Here is a 15,712-nt window from a genome sequence, read left to right on the forward strand (position 1 = left end):
AGCTTCTCAAGTTCAAATATCAACATCTTTATTCTTTAGAAGAAAATTTGAACAGGTTTTGATTACTAAGATAACTTTGTGAGCTTTATCAAGGATTTTAATCAAACTAACTATTTCCAATGACGTCATCGTTTTATGTGCCCAAGTGAATGCTTTTTTCAGGAGGTCTGACCGCGTGCATGAGGTTACTTTTGAGTATATAGGACACATTTGAGGACAAACTGGCCACCATGACGAGCCTGTGGATGGGGGATGTAAGTATGATAACCGGGTGATGTTTTGTTAGTACCCAGTTTTCCCACAGAGATAAAACTTGGTAATTGTATGTTATAAAAACAGACCATTCGAGTGGGAGGGGGGCTGTGTTAAAATCAAACGAAAAGAGATTATCTTACCTGGTTCATTAGCTTATTGCTAAGTCCCGCCCACTATTTAAGTACTTGATTAACTAAACAAAGGAGCTTCAGAGACACAGTAAATGTACATTTGATGATCACAGGAGAACACAAAACAGTTTGCAAAGGCCAATATGTCAAGCCTATGGATGGGCCATGTAGGTAACATGTTTCTTTTTGTAACCAACAAAGCCAGATCTAGACAACTGACTTATTGATATAAGTCCTTCTACAAATTTGTTGTTCCTGTCCTTACATAGCATGCATACATGTACGTGTATGCTTCCTTCATATAGGACCATATTCTAGGTAGGTAGTCGACATGCTTACGTGCGACGTGTTTACGTGCGACGTGCACCGTCAGGGTTATACCGCCCCTTGCGGGGTGACATACCCTTTCGTTGGCTGATATAAGACGGGGATGCGCCAGGTCTTTCGTCCGGGTGAATGGTGTAAATCACCCTATGGCTGATACGAGATTGAGGTTCCCCAGGCCTCCATCCGGGTCATTTGTAGTGAATCACCAACTCCAGACAGAAGGATTTGACCCTACTCTTTTTCGAAAGGTGTGGTGGGTTCTTTTACGCGCGCGGGGTGTGGCTCTCCCCAAACACGGGACCCCCATACTCTACCTGTATCATTATGGAACTGCATCTGTAGAAAATTTCGTCTTTCTCTTTTTCTTTGATCACAATATAGAAAGGAGTCATTGATGATTGAATTGGTTTGAAAAAAATTTTGATGCATAATACAGGATTTTTATATGACATCATCTGGATTACAGTCTACATCTGGCAAAATGTGATTGGATTACATATTTGCAGTGTAAAATGTGTAATCCAATTTACCCACCAACATGGTTACAGGTAGCCTGATTGAATCACGTTATTGCGGCTGCCCGCATCTGGTCAGCCCCTAGCAGGGGCCATAATAGTCCTGTACAGTGAGAGTTTGCGTTGTACAGACTAGGTCACGGGGTATTCAAATAATAATTACTATGACGTCAACAAACAGCCTCTATAGTGTGTAATGATGAAACTTGAAAGCCTTAAATGAAATATTGCCATAAAGATTGATCATAAAGATTTTGTAGTTACCGTATGTGCGGAATGTCATATATCAATTCATTTATTCAATACAAATGATACAAATGTTATGCAAACATGATGGAATGATAATGGAGAACTGGTAAAAAAGTGGTAAGAGATCTTCAATTTCACATGCTTTATTTTTCAACCTGTAGCTCGAGCCATACATGGACGAACCCTTCATCATGAATGCCTTTGCTTCCATGGGTGAACCCATCATCTCCGTCAAGCTGATCAAGAACAGACAAACTGGGTGGGTATTGGTGTCTCAATAATACTAGTATTACTACCATCACCCAAGGTCAAAATGTAGTCTCTCTCTGATGAAGTTTGATACTTTCGTTCAACACAAGCAAACTTCATCTTGGAATATACAATTTACAAACAAAAATTAGCTTTCATGCTAATGTATTCTCTCTCTTCTTTCTATGATATTCTGTACTAGTCAAGTACCTACATGTAGGATATCAGTTATATCTCCAAGCAGATAGTTTGATTTGCAATACAGAATCCATGAGTAGAAATACTATCCATTGGATAACAGCAAGCATATTTTGATTAGGCAACAATTGGATGCAAATAGTACTAGTCTTTGGACGTGCCGACTGAAGGCAGATCTCTGGCTGGCCGATGGATAGTGTCTCTACTCATGGGTACTTGACTGCCAACAGATTTAGATCTGCTTGATTGAAGTTTAGGATATCAGCATGCATAGGGCAGTTAACACACAAATTATTCTTCTCTGTGCGGTAATTGTACTCAAAATCATAGCAGGATGCTTGATGGAATAAAATGTTGACAATTGCCATTATCTTATTACATTGTGTTGTCACTGCATCCATTTGTGGGTTATTTTCCCCACCATGACATCATTATTATGTTTTTGGAAATTCAAGCTGATAGTTGGTGGAGAAGATATATTACTGACTTGTGCAACATTGGTAATTGGTAGAAAATTAACCAATTAAAGATAGAGATGTAGCGCCACATCATTATAGATAATATAATGCTTGACTTATGTTGTAAAAGAGGTGAAGAATTACGAATCTCCTAAATGCTCAAAGAGGCTGTCAGCTAACAATAATTTTGCATATCCATACAATTTAGTTGCTGTTGAATTATCATCATGCCTATTACACCATGCCTAACATTTGCTATATTGCCCATTTATATGTAAAATAGCAATCTTAGGTTGAATCGCTCAGGCACTGTATCATTTATGATTTTAGCTGAAAAGATCTCATATTATGATATGAGTCATAATCCATCTTCCAATGAATGATTGTATGAAACTCGGCAATGCGACGTACAAATGGTAGATTAGTAGTGCTATACATGAGTTACAATCCTGCTGGGTATGTGTGTCTTGACAATGATAACCACTGCATGCTACATGTGAGAAGAGGTCTTCATTTAATATGCTTTTTGCATGCCCATTCTTCAGTAACATTTCATGCATGAGTAATACCCCCCATTTTCATGAAAATTATCATGCGCTTTTGGTCAATGTTATATAAACAAGTCCCTAATACACTGAGAAACAAAACTCAAAATTTGAGAAACAAAAAGTTGAAGTGGCTACCAGGACCAGAGAGTCTTGGAGCCGTCCCGTTGACCTCTTCTCTCCTCCAGAGGCCCAGCTGGATACTGCTTTGTGGACTTTGGTGACCAGGTCCTTGCCGAGCGGGCCCTGACCAAGCTGAATGGGAAACCCTTACCCGGTGCAAACCCGGTAAGCTTCTCCGTACGCGTAACATCTTTTCATGTTCCCCACCCCCAACCCCCACCCCACATGCATGTAGAGGGCCAGCAGGATTCTGCTTTGTTGATTTCGGCGACCAACAGTTGGCAGAACGTGCCCTGACCCGGCTGAGTGGGAAACAGCTACCTGGTAGTTACACGGTAAGAACTGTTTGACATTCCTGTACTGGGTGTTTTTCCTCCTTTGTTCCTCTACTTCGACTGCTGCTGGCTTTTCTAATGGTCAAACTGTGTGATTTCCTCTTTTGGTAATGGTAATGATGTTTGTTTTCATGTTATTGTAGTATTTGATAGGACTTCTTCATGCATGTAAGTTTATACTGTTATTCAGAACTAAAAGTCTAAAGACACGGGCTGAATCATCTACATGTATATCAGACCTTCTGAAGTTATGGTAGATATGTACTCAGTAAATGATAACTAAGATTCTAAACACACAAACTGAATCATCTATAACACACTTCCTGAAGTTTTGGTTAAAATATTCTCGGTAAATGATCTATAAGATTGATTCCAAAGTTTGATTGAGCTAATGGCATCATGTGATTCATGGAAATGGCCAGAAGAATTTTTGAGTATATTCTGAGACAAAACTGAGAAAAGTTGGCATTGATTGATGAGTTTGAGATCAACAGATGACTAAAAATGTTACAGTTTCCATTTGTCCAAAGTGTTAGGAGATCAACATTCAACACCATTGATTTCTCCCATTCATAACATATGTAATCTTCAACTTCTTGATCAACAAAAAATCTGTGAGAAAGAAATAGACAGTGTTATTGGTAGGTGACTAATGGACATGTGACTATACATGTGCCTTCTTTCACTGATCTCTGATTTATCAGTTCCAACAACTCATTGTAATGCAACACAATACATAATTTCAGTTGCACCAAAAACTTTGTCTGCTTCTGCTTTTATTAAAGGAAAGCACATTCTTGTCATGCTTGTGCTTCTTGTACAAAATACAAGGCTACAACTATGATTCATTGTGATATCAGGGTGCAGTGTCCGTGACTGAGTCTGTGATCTAGCCAGATTAAGGTGACAAAAGAAGTTGACTTAGGGAGACCATGTCTTTCTATGATATGCCACGTCAAGGGTGTTGGTGTTATACTCAAATCCCAGAGTTTACATATTAGGAAGAAAAATGTTTTCAATAAAAGATCGCTATTTAGGACTTTGTTATGTCAACAATGTCATTTCAAATAATAGACAATAAGTCTCAGGAGAAAATTCTATTTTGGAAACCACCTGAATTGAACAATGCCTCCAAATGTTAGCTCCTTTTGTTGATTTTAGCATCTGTTACAAAAGGATGTCAAGCCATGGATTGTAGTGTGTACATGTAATTTGTAATACTTTACATTCAGCTGTGCCTTTGTGCATCAAGCCCTTTAGAAAAAGTCTGGGAAAACACTACAGATATTTTATGCTTCAAAGGAAGTGGGCCTCTCTTACCCAGACCATTGCATACTGGTGTCAGTAGATGTACATTGGATCATAACCTGGGTATCAAGATCTTGTAAAAACTGGGATGTACCAAACTCAGCTAGAGGAGGCACAGGGCCTTGTTGACCACAGTTACTGTGTCTGGGTGGAGACATGTTCAGGGACTGCACATGTACTTAACAGTGGGTTACATGGGCATCACAGCTCTAAAGGTTTTCATGAAAGTGTGAAGACAGTTGGTGAGGATGACAGCATCGGGGGCTCAACGATCGCTGCTGGTAGTACATGTATGAATCATGTATGTACCTGTGTAGCTGCTGCAGTCAACAATCATAATGGAACTCCTTCTGAAGTCAGTACTGAGAGCAGTACAACAGGTGAAGGTGCCAGTGTTGTGCACAGTCCTGATGTAGTGGAGCATGGCAGGATGGACTCTGTGTCCAAGTTTGGTTCTTATGTTAAGGTCTATTCCCCACAGCCCAAACGATTCAAGCTGAACTACGCAAGCTACGGACGGGAGAACGTTGTTACGTAAGTTCACTCAGGTTTTTCTGAGTGTGCTCTAGCTTTAGAAGCTCATGTTGTGTGTCTTTCTGTTGTTGAACATGTCAGTGTACATTTGTAGTTGAGCATTACAAGTGGGAGGGCCTTACAAAGTAAAGTAAAACTTTGAAAGTTTGAGTGATTATAAGTTCAGTTTTGGCTGTGAAATGATTAAGTCACAGTTTTTTGCTACTGCATGGCTGTGACTAAAAGATATACATTCGTAGTATCATAATATTTGTTTGCTCTCTGGATCAAAAGTCTGTCTAAAGAATTTTGTAAGTTTGACACGTTTGTGTAGTTGGGAAAAGAAATACATGTAGATTTAGGAGAAAATATCAGTTTGTCTACTAGTAGATATAATCAGTTGTTTAGCTGCAGTTAACGAAACAGTTTTCTCTTAAGCTTGACATGAGTATATTTTTGTATCCCTGTAGACCAGAGTACTCCATCTTTGTGGGTGACCTGACCCCTGAGATTGATGATGGTTCTCTACAAGAGTTCTTTGGCAGGAGATACTCCAGCTGTAAAGCTGCCAAGGTCGTACTGGATGCAGCTGGTAACTCAAGGTGGGACTTGTTCTGGCCTTAGACTGTGAATTTTACAGTATACATGTACCTCTTTCCCTTCTTCTAGCTCATTGTTATTTTGTCTTTTATTCCTGAAATACATTTTAAAATGATGCGATCTAAAGGAAGAATTGAATTTTGTATTAAGTACAAGCCAAATGTTCAACCTTTGTGAATAAGGAAGACATTTCGATTTGTAAGTATCATAAAATTGAGAGTAAGTGATAATCATAATTATTAGGGGTGGGTACCGGTACATAAAATTCAGGTCCGGTCCAGGTCCAGGGAGTCAGGTCCAGGTCCGGACCTGTACCTGTACCTGATTATAGTAGTGTCGCAGTACATCATATTTTGGAGAGCGAGACACACATAACAGTCTCCAAACGTCATGTCTGGAACGATATAATTTCTTAGGTTTGCACTTTGTCTCAAAATTATAACTATACTCTCCTCGCCGTCTGTTTACTCATCCTTTAAGTGTTTCTAGATATGATTCACAGCTAACGTCTTCGAAAACGACTTGTTAAATCTGCTGTTTTGTATTTTCTTAGACCAGTTATGTGGCCACCCTCTGGTAGCCTGGTACTATGAATTTTCTAATCGGTCCACAGGCCGGTCCACTGATTTTTTACGGACCGTTTTTTTTGGACCGGTCCATTAAGAAATACCGGTTTTGTACCGGTACACGGTACCGGTACCCACCCCTAATAATTATGTATTTTGACTCAGTCATGCACAGATAGGACCACCAGCTTTTTAGATAACACCATGTTCATAGTGGCTAACAACATGCAAGGTGCTAAAATGTGCTACTTAGGAATGAGAATAATTCTTTGTATGAAAGGAAGACTTAATTGTTTCCACCCTGCAGAGGCTATGGGTTTGTGCGGTTCACAGATGAGAACGAGCAGAAGAGAGCCCTGACAGAGATGCAGGGTGCGGTGGGGCTGGGGGGGAAGGCCCTCAGAGTCAGCCCTGCCACGCCCAGGAAGTAAGTACAACAGCCTACCTCAACTCCTGATAAGTAACTCACATAATAAATACATTGTATTGTCAGGATCTGCATTTTACAATTGTATTTTTCGCAGCAGCCATGAGTTGTGAAATGCATTCTCTACAAAAGTATATGTCAAGACCTGTAGTATAATGTGTGGCAACTGCATGTACTTGTAGACCCACTTCCCAATTGTTTTCCGTGATGCTGGCATTATAAGTTTGTTAAGAGGTACTACAGGCTAGTTTCCAAACTGAAGGACCCTTGTGCATGTATGCCACTTGATAATTCCTATCCCAGTACAGCTACAACCAGGACATTACATGTAAATCTCAGTACTGGGAAATTCCCTGTATCTCAAAAGCCAGGGTTTCATTTGTAAAATTTAAAGCATGTCATTGCATGAGGACAAAGATTGGTTTGTACATAATCACGTTGTTTTTGGAAGCTGTAAAAGCATAGATTGTCTTCGTTTGCTGGTTCACTGAAAGTGTATTACATAATTTTGTGGGAACAATGAGTGTTTATCAAGTAGACTGCCCCCAATGGTAGATACAAATGTATATGTATTTCTTTCTTTCTCTCCCAAGTCGTGACAAGACTCAGCAGCAGCAACAGCAGCAGCATGGAGCAGGAGGGCAGTATGACCAGTACAGTCAGTACTACCAGCAGTACCAGAACTACTGGAACCAGTACTACCCACAGTCATCAGCACAGTACTACAACTACAACCAGTACGGGACGTCATCATACTCACCAAACACACAGACACAGGTATATCTGGCATCCTACTGCCTACTCGTAGTTGGTACAGATAACTTCATTCTGGCATTGTGCTTCATCAAGAACATGTAGCTAACAGTATTTGGGGATTATAACACTAGTACTGTTACATTTTCTCTTCCAGTGCAATGGCTTTGTGTATGATTTTTGGGGGTAAGGTGCTAGTTGCAATTGTATCTGTGACATACAATATATATGAATCCCCTTCTTCCTCACTATAGTTGAATACTAGTAAGAAATGTTAGATCAATGTTTTTCATGATTGCTAACATCAGATTTTTGGTTTTCCCAATTGTAACATGTCACTCTCAGTTGGTTTAGTCTGAAATTTGTTAAAATATGTGCTGTTCATTTTTATCCAGAACCAAGGATATGACAGCGCCCCCACAAACAACCAGTCAGAGTCCTCTGTAGAAGGTGAGAAGTCTTCTGTGTTTTCTCCAAGTGTTTGAACACTTTGGGAAAGTTTGTGTATGTTTTTCATTTTCTTGCTATTCAATGCAATGTTATGTTCCTTTAAGTTTATCACTTGATTCTTTAGGAGCCACAACATGTAGGATTGTTTTGGTTGAAAAGATATGATTGTTTTTTTTTTTTTTCGTTTCGGTGACAGTGAAATAGAGTAGCAAGATACTTGTGGCCAAATGTCACAGCTTGGAAAGTTATCCATTTGTGGCAGTATTCTCTACATTTTCACCTCTTGTTTTTCTTGTATACAGCAAAGAGCCCCAGTGACCCTTCTTCTGATTTACAAGGCTGGTTTCATAGTTATGACCCTACCTTTCAGACATGATGGGACTAAATAGCATGTTTTTGTAGAATTAGTTGATGTCCTGCATTTCACGTTCTTGATGTGTTTGTTGTTCTCGACTTGCAAATTGGTCTCAAATCTTGGCAGCAATGAATTTTTTGGTCAGTTGGTTGGCCGATTAGTATTCCCTCTACCAAAGTGTTTTTTTGTTTTTGCTTGCTTTGTTAATGTATGAAAAAAGGGCATGGTCAGGCATGGATAGAGAAACAAGACATGGTTTCTTTGTTGCATCCAGCATATAAGGACATCCCTGTGCTTGTAGCTGTCTTTATGTGCACTTGTGGTCTCTGAAGCTAGTAGAATTGTGACCACACTGCCAAATCATAAATCTGGACTGCATTAATGTGATTCTCTTTCTTACAGACCCCAACCCACCTCTTAATGTAGAGGAGATGAACAAGGAGTTCATGCATAGAAGTGAGGTGTGTACTGCAAGTCCTACACATTATTAATATTAGTATAATTATACATATGGTCATCATTTCTTAGTAAGGCCCTATTTTTCCAATGAGGTACAAATGAAAATCATTCTTCTACTCAAAAAATGTGACCTTACACTAAGTTAAGGCATTCAACTGTTTTTCTTAAATTGAGTGACCCCTTATTTTTCAAGCATACCTGTGAATCTTACAGACTGTTTGCACCTGTAATCTTATGTTCTTGCACTGTTGCAGGAGTTGTATGAAGCCATGGAGGCGTCACGATGGCAGCCCCTGGACAGTGTCACATCCCCAATTCCTGTTTAACAGCAAGGATTCCTTTATACTCATGTTTAAAAGCTGATCATATTCTAACGTTTTTCCTTGACCTAGTACAACTTTACTACAAACTGTGAGCCAACCCAGACAAAATGTTTAGGTTGTTGTGAAGTCAATCAAGTCATACATGTAAGACTGTGTTAAATTGAGAAATAACACTAACTGTGTTTTACGTTGACTTAAAGTGTGACTTAAGTAGTGTATGTTTCTTATTGCATGTACATTATCATAACTTAAAGTTTTCAGACCAGATTGGAATGTTTTAACTGAAGTAGGAAACATAAATGATATAAAGTGCATGTAAAGCATGGGAAACGTGTTGGATAAACTTCCTTGCTCTTACTGGAAACCTTACAACTAGCCTTTTTATTTATTACAAGCTGTTAGAAAATACACTTTGTCATGATTTCTTTATTTTGAAGACCATATCTAGTGAATTTTCCCCAAATAACAACTTTGTAGAGTAAAACATTTTACATTTTGCTATTAATTTACACCACAGATAAGTCAGCATGCTAAATGTTTATCAGCATTTACATGATTGAAGCCTCATAAAATTACCAAAATTGTGACTATGGTTCCTTAATTAGTGCAACTTGCATTCAATCATATCCAAATCGCTTAACATTAGGAACAGTTATTGACAACATATTCAAATCTAGCTTTCCAAGCATGCAAATGAATAGTGTTTTGACCAGCTGGCTACAAAATGCAAATAAAATGCTTCATTGAAATAAAAAATGCAAACTTTTCATTGTAATTTGTTAATTACAAATATTGCAGCAATTATTGTTATAAACAGCATCAGAAACATGTACATGTAGATGGTGTGCATAGGTTCATGTACATGGATGAGTAAGAATAGAATTAGAAGAATAGCAGCAATGTTATACAAGTCATTACAACTGCCCTTTTATTACATAAATCTAGCACTTCACTCACAATTAATGTACACATCCTACATTCAATATCAAAATGCCTTCAATTATGACAATTTCTAAGAAATATCAGTTCAAAGCATAACTTGAGCAAAATACAACAAATAATTTTAGCACCAGACTCAGAAATTAGGTTGCTCTCCCAGCTTTGGAATTGGACTTCTTCAATGTGTAAAAAAACTTATTGGCTGGAAGACATCTCTTCTGGACAGGAAAACAGGAACAGGAAAATAAACATTCACTTTGCACACTTGTGTGACTGATTTTAGGACCAGGGCTGTCTCCAGATCTAAAATTTGTTTCTGTCCCACTCATTGTTTGGGAGCCCATGTTGTTAATCTTATGTTAAATCTGTCATTTTAAGCTTACCAAAATACATTTTTATCAGATTCATGTCATGAAGTTCAGATATTTTGGATATATCGGAGGGGAATTTATCTCTGACAAACACATTTCTGTCCCGGGACATAGGGATGGTTCCTGGAGACAGCCCTGCTTTTGACATTGATTTTCGACAGACAAGAAAACATAGCATTTATGTACATTGCCAGCTCAACTAATAATATTGCACTTTGGATTTACTGACAACATACGACATTTGTAGCAACAATTTGTAGATGTGTGATGACAGCCCCATGTCAAAAACATTTTGCTGAAAGAATAATTTGCTGACATGGTTCATAAACCTTAATATTTGTATGCAGTATTAAGGTTTGCCCCTGTCATGCCTGTCAGAGGAAACTGTCACGACACATCCACAAATGCTTCTGTCAACACATTGCATGGTAGAACAATGAAGCTAATAATGAAGGTGAGTTTTTTCATGTGACTCCTGATCTTCTGGGGTTTGGTGTGACCTTTGTCCTCTGACCCTTGCACCTGACACAGCACAGAACCATCTCCCCTACAATAATCATGAAGAACACTCCACAGCCTGTGGAGAAACAAATATGCATGAGAATAACGATAAAACCTGAGTAGGTTTTTCAAAAAAGGATGCCATCAGTTCAGTTCAGGTCGTCCTCATACGAGGTGCCATTCACAATGTCTGCCATAATGCATGCTAAAAGAGGGACAACTCTTAGTTTAAATGATACAATATAAAAGCTGTTTGAGTAGCATATTTGTCATCCAAGTAGAATTTCATGGACAAGATTTTCCATGAGATCCTGAGAAATGAACTTACCCAGTGTAACCCACCACTGCCAGGTCAGAGGAAAACCTTGCATAACTGCACAAGATATGCTGACATGTACCAGGGTGATAGTGATGGCATAGTCCCACACACAGTGTTGTACAATGGCTGCAAAGGCCCAGGTACACACAAAGTAGGTAGACTCCATGGACACAAGTCTGGCTGGAATGTACAGAAGGGGAACAAAATCCAACTTAGAACTTAGATGTACATAAAGAAGGTTTGATACAGCTTACTGTCGTGGCATCGAATGGCCGTGTGGCTAGGCTAGCAGACGCAAGATCAAGAGGTCACGGTTTTGAACCCTAGTCCCTGGCTGGTCATTGTGTCCTTGGGAAAGGCACTTTACACAACTTTCCTCACTCACGAAGGTGGAAAAACGGGGTACTTGACTTCGGTTGGGGAGGTAAGAGGTGGTGAAAGGAGAGGGATGGGCTCCACCTTCCAATACTATGCCCTTAAGACATGTTCACAGTGGATAACTGCTCCTACAATATCAAAATGCTATGGGACTTCATTTGCCTTTTTCTGTCTGCATGTAGAAGTTGCATCAGAAATCATGTCCTTAATCCTGGATACATGTACTTACCTTACCCAGATATCGACTACTTTGCCAGGAAAATGGCTCATGGAAGTCAAAGGGGATCCTGGGATCAAACGCTTGTAAAGTTCCCAGCCTGAAATAAGCAAATAAGCAACAGGTGAAAATCGATATCGAAATAGATACAAATTAATCTCAACAAGATTCTGTAATTCAATGAGAAATTGTAAAGTGTCATCTAGTCAATGAACATTGGTCACCTGAATGCTCCATGACAGATACCGGCTGCAATGTAGAAAACTCCATAGAACAACATCAAGCACTTCAGTAAATTGGCACAGATGGTCTGAAACAAAATGTACTGTACATGAATATGAACATTTGTTATCTAGATTTAATGCAATGGCCAAATTGATTGAAGTAACAGCCGGTGGAATTTGTCCATTTTGTTGTATAAACATATGCTGCATACAAACACATGGTATTAGCATTTGAACTAGTCCTCAAAAGGGTTGCATCTTTTCATAATATCAAAACAAACCAGATTGAACATGAATAGTGTATTGGTACTGTACATTTGACAGTGTATTAAAGAACTAACAGCTTTTCCATTCAGAAGTACATGTAACCAATCCAATAAAAAGATCTGGTTCTGAACAGCTTCAACAAGTTTTTTTGTCTCAAAACATCCAAATAAAACTAGCAGGAACAAGAGTTCTACGACCTCATACCTTCGCCAAATGATCTTAACCTTTATGACTGACGTATTGGGAGTGTTTCTCATCAATTATGAATCATACCAGTTGGTCGTCTTCACCCAAATAACATAAGTTGTCCAAAGTATGACTATGAGCTAAACAAAGAAGGTTATGCTAACATTTATCATCAATTATGCAAATAAGCTCCATATTAGCATAATTTGGTTCAATGGTGTTCACATTCACACTACTTCCAAATGCCACAAGTATGAAATTGCCGTCATTAACTAGTATGGAATTATAGTAGTTTAACATTAATTATACAAATTAGTCTACATTTGCATATTTTCTATCTATCAACATTCCTTTCTTCTTCAGTTACAAATTCGCATATTTGAATAGTCATATCATGGAACACAGCGAGTTTTTGAATTGCCTCATTAATTATGCAAATTAGAATCTGATTTGCATCATTATCATCCAATCAAACAAAGCACCACGTAAGTTATAGAGTTATAGTATTTCTCATTAATTATGCAAAAGAGGCCTTCATTTGCATAGTTGATATTTATTACTATTTCTCTCTTCCTCGGTCATGTCACATGTTTGAGAGTCCTATCATGGAATTTGGAGGATGTATCAATTTTCATCATTAGTTATGCAAATTAGATATTGATTTGCATAATAAGTTTTAAATCATGTAAATCATCACTCAAGCTATCCACTTAGCAAAAAGCATGACCATCCATCAAGCCCTTCTTGAGTTATTCCCTTTCACAGTCTGAAGCAAAACCTGCTCCTGCAGTCCCAGAAAATGCTGCTAGGGTGTCCAAACCGATACCTTTTACTCTCTTTCCAAAGAGCTACATGTGTATCTACCACTCAAAAGTCGGTTCCATAGCATATCCAAAACATGAGATATCAAAACAGGAATTTCCGCTGCAGTACTATAACAAGTCGCTAGGGGGCCCAAAATCTAATAATTTTCAGGTCTCACCAAGACCTACCAACATACCAAATATCAAGACAACCCATCCAGGCATTCTTGAGTTATGCTGGTCTTCTTATACATACAAACGCTACCCTATGCATATTACCTTCTCGGCGAAGGTAACTACTTGCCTTGAGGAACAGTGCAATTTTACAAGATCAAGATCTAAAAGTCAGTGAGAAGCCAATTTGTGCCAGCCAACACGTTTTAGGCCTTCACAGTCAAACACCCCTGGCCCAATGGGAATATCTCCTTACTACACCAGTAACACGTTCCAGCTGGTACCCAGCACAGACACTCATACAATATAACACATTTTTACACTTTTCTCGTTAATTATGTAAAGTACTTCGCCCAAAATCTAATCATTTTGAGATTTCCCACATACACATCAACACACCAAATACGACAACAATCCATCCAGGCGTTCTCGACTTATTCTGTTCACTAACAGACACACAGACAAGCATGAAAACATAGACTTCTTGGCGAAGTCAACTAGACATCTTTTGGAGGGAGACAAAGGGACCATAATAGTTCAGAGAACATTGAACTTACCTCAATTGGGACCTTCGTGCAGCACTTCCCCCCATCAGTGTCATCTTCTCCGTGTTCTATCTCATACAGGATCAGCCCCATTGGTCAGCTGTGGCTCTCAGCATGCAACAGGCATCAACTGCTGCTGGTAGGGATAAAATAATGATATAACATTACATGAATGGGAGATGTGTTCACCTTTTTTGTAGTGACCATGTATAATGTGCATTACTTTTAACTTTTTATTTGAAAAAGATACATGTACATGCAGGTATATATATATACGGATTCAGTGTGTGTAACTTACATGATGTGGCATGGTCATATTTTGACACATGTAATATAATAATAATATAACAGTACTAGCAAACCAAGGAGCTTTTAAGAGCACTAGTACATTTTCCTGGCACAACACAAGCCCTTTATGCACCCGAATTAGGCACTGAATGTCCACACTCCATGCTTGACCACATTTTCAATAGCCTTTCACTCTAAGTGAGTCAAAACAAGTTGGACAAATTGTTACCAAGGACACAAAACACTCCCTTTTATACAAACAATACATGCTGTATTTCAAAAGCCACTTTGTTCTGAGTGCCTCTGTTGACATATTAGGGTAGTAGGAAACCATTAACCAGACTGAAATGGAAAGTTTGCAAAACACTGGGTACAAATCATAACATTCACTCCTGACATTATTGATTTAGCCAACTTCCTTTGTGTGATGTACGCTAGAGCAAGGAGGTTTAATATATGGCTAGAGGTACAAGAGGAAACATTTTTAAAAGGTCAATAACAATCATAATAATAGTTAGAGAAATATGACTGCATAACACAAATTGCACTGTAGCATACTGGAATCCATGTGCTTACATTTAAGGGTGAACATATACTGCTCTGCATATTATGCATATACCGTAAACCTCTTTATCTATATTATTAATTTATCAAACATATCAATGAACGCTACATTTGTATAGCTAATTCTCCCCAGATGTTTTGGGTATTGGTTTCTTATCAGCATTTCCCCACATGCATGTAACATTATTGGTTTCCACGCTAAAACAAACCCAAGAAGGTATTCAAAGAGGAAACCTGTATCTGACCTCTCCTTCAATGGTCTGATGTTATTTATTTGAGCTCTAGCACAATGGTTGACTAGACAACGCAGCTAACGTTATATTGCAGTAACATTAGTACCTGAAGATGTAGTCCCTGAAGTTCTCCATACTTGACGTTACTGCAGGCTTCTTGCTGTTGTTGCTGGCTTGGACCGTTATCACAGGTGTGCTGTACTTCCTGTTTCTTGGAATGTCCCAGCAGCCACCTGGCAAAACAACCCAAAGGTAATCTCGGAAAATCCATTCACTTAGAGGGGAGGTAAACACCTACTAGTATTCCTGTTGTTGATGCAATTCTTCATGATGAAAAAAGGAAAAGTTGTTCTCAAAAACCTTTGTATATCTGATTTATGATTAGCATGATAATTCATGATAATCCTTTACACTAACAAAAAAAAATATTGGTTCCCATTTCCCATTACCCATATGGTATCGTCCGAATCATCTTGTTCGCGGGGTGATCAGGTGATGTTATCTGGACAAATACGTGTTTCCTACCGATACAATGAAATCAAACATCAGGAGAATGTTATAGCT

At 38.6% G+C, this 15,712-nt stretch overlaps 2 protein-coding genes across 7 annotated transcripts; one reads left to right on the plus strand and one right to left on the minus strand.

Annotated features, from left to right (window-relative positions):
• The first annotated feature begins 118 nt into the window (after nt 1-118).
• Nucleotides 119-9,906, plus strand: LOC136427716 (tRNA selenocysteine 1-associated protein 1-like). 5 transcript variants are annotated; one of them, XM_066416820.1, is made up of 10 exons: nt 119-254; nt 1,639-1,736; nt 3,116-3,215; nt 5,175-5,227; nt 5,677-5,808; nt 6,680-6,799; nt 7,393-7,576; nt 7,948-8,002; nt 8,760-8,818; nt 9,071-9,906. In XM_066416820.1, the coding sequence occupies exons 1-10, from the start codon at nt 231-233 to the stop codon at nt 9,140-9,142; spliced, it is 897 nt and encodes a 298-aa protein (XP_066272917.1). In that variant the 5' UTR covers nt 119-230; the 3' UTR covers nt 9,143-9,906. The 5 variants fall into 5 exon arrangements, with proteins under 5 accessions (XP_066272917.1, XP_066272915.1, XP_066272918.1 ...); XM_066416818.1 differs by lacking the exon at nt 3,116-3,215 and adding an exon at nt 3,286-3,385; XM_066416822.1 differs by lacking the exon at nt 119-254 and adding an exon at nt 515-553.
• Nucleotides 9,907-9,926: 20 nt separating this feature from the next.
• On the minus strand, nt 9,927-15,404 carry LOC136427717 (putative transmembrane protein 244). Of its 2 annotated transcripts, none has more exons than XM_066416824.1 (6): nt 15,255-15,404; nt 14,076-14,199; nt 12,089-12,174; nt 11,882-11,964; nt 11,279-11,449; nt 9,927-11,026 (listed from the first exon to the last, which is right to left on the minus strand). In XM_066416824.1, the coding sequence occupies exons 2-6, from the start codon at nt 14,154-14,156 to the stop codon at nt 10,914-10,916; spliced, it is 534 nt and encodes a 177-aa protein (XP_066272921.1). In that variant the 5' UTR covers nt 14,157-14,199; nt 15,255-15,404; the 3' UTR covers nt 9,927-10,913. The 2 variants fall into 2 exon arrangements, with proteins under 2 accessions (XP_066272921.1, XP_066272920.1); XM_066416823.1 differs by having other exon boundaries at nt 14,076-14,196; nt 15,255-15,403.
• Between the last annotated feature and the right edge of the window lie 308 nt (nt 15,405-15,712).

The sequence above is a fragment of the Branchiostoma lanceolatum genome, chromosome 2 (genome assembly GCF_035083965.1).
Source record: "Branchiostoma lanceolatum isolate klBraLanc5 chromosome 2, klBraLanc5.hap2, whole genome shotgun sequence".
Classification (NCBI taxonomy): domain Eukaryota; kingdom Metazoa; phylum Chordata; class Leptocardii; order Amphioxiformes; family Branchiostomatidae; genus Branchiostoma; species Branchiostoma lanceolatum.

Bases quoted from the DNA above. Each gene is read 5' to 3' on its own strand.
- LOC136427717 (XM_066416824.1), bottom strand. From the start codon at position 14,156: ATGGGGCTGATCCTGTATGAGATAGAACACGGAGAAGATGACACTGAT. The intron at 11,965-12,088 runs GTGACCAATGTT...TGCTTATTTCAG, and splicing joins ATCTGTCATGGAGCATTCAG to GCTGGGAACTTTACAAGCGT. The intron at 11,027-11,278 runs GTAAGTTCATTT...GTTTCTCCACAG, and splicing joins GCAGTGGTGGGTTACACTGG to GCTGTGGAGTGTTCTTCATG.
- LOC136427716 (XM_066416820.1), top strand. From the start codon at position 231: ATGACGAGCCTGTGGATGGGGGAT. The intron at 255-1,638 runs GTAAGTATGATA...TTCAACCTGTAG, and splicing joins CGAGCCTGTGGATGGGGGAT to CTCGAGCCATACATGGACGA. The intron at 7,577-7,947 runs GTATATCTGGCA...ATTTTTATCCAG, and splicing joins CACCAAACACACAGACACAG to AACCAAGGATATGACAGCGC.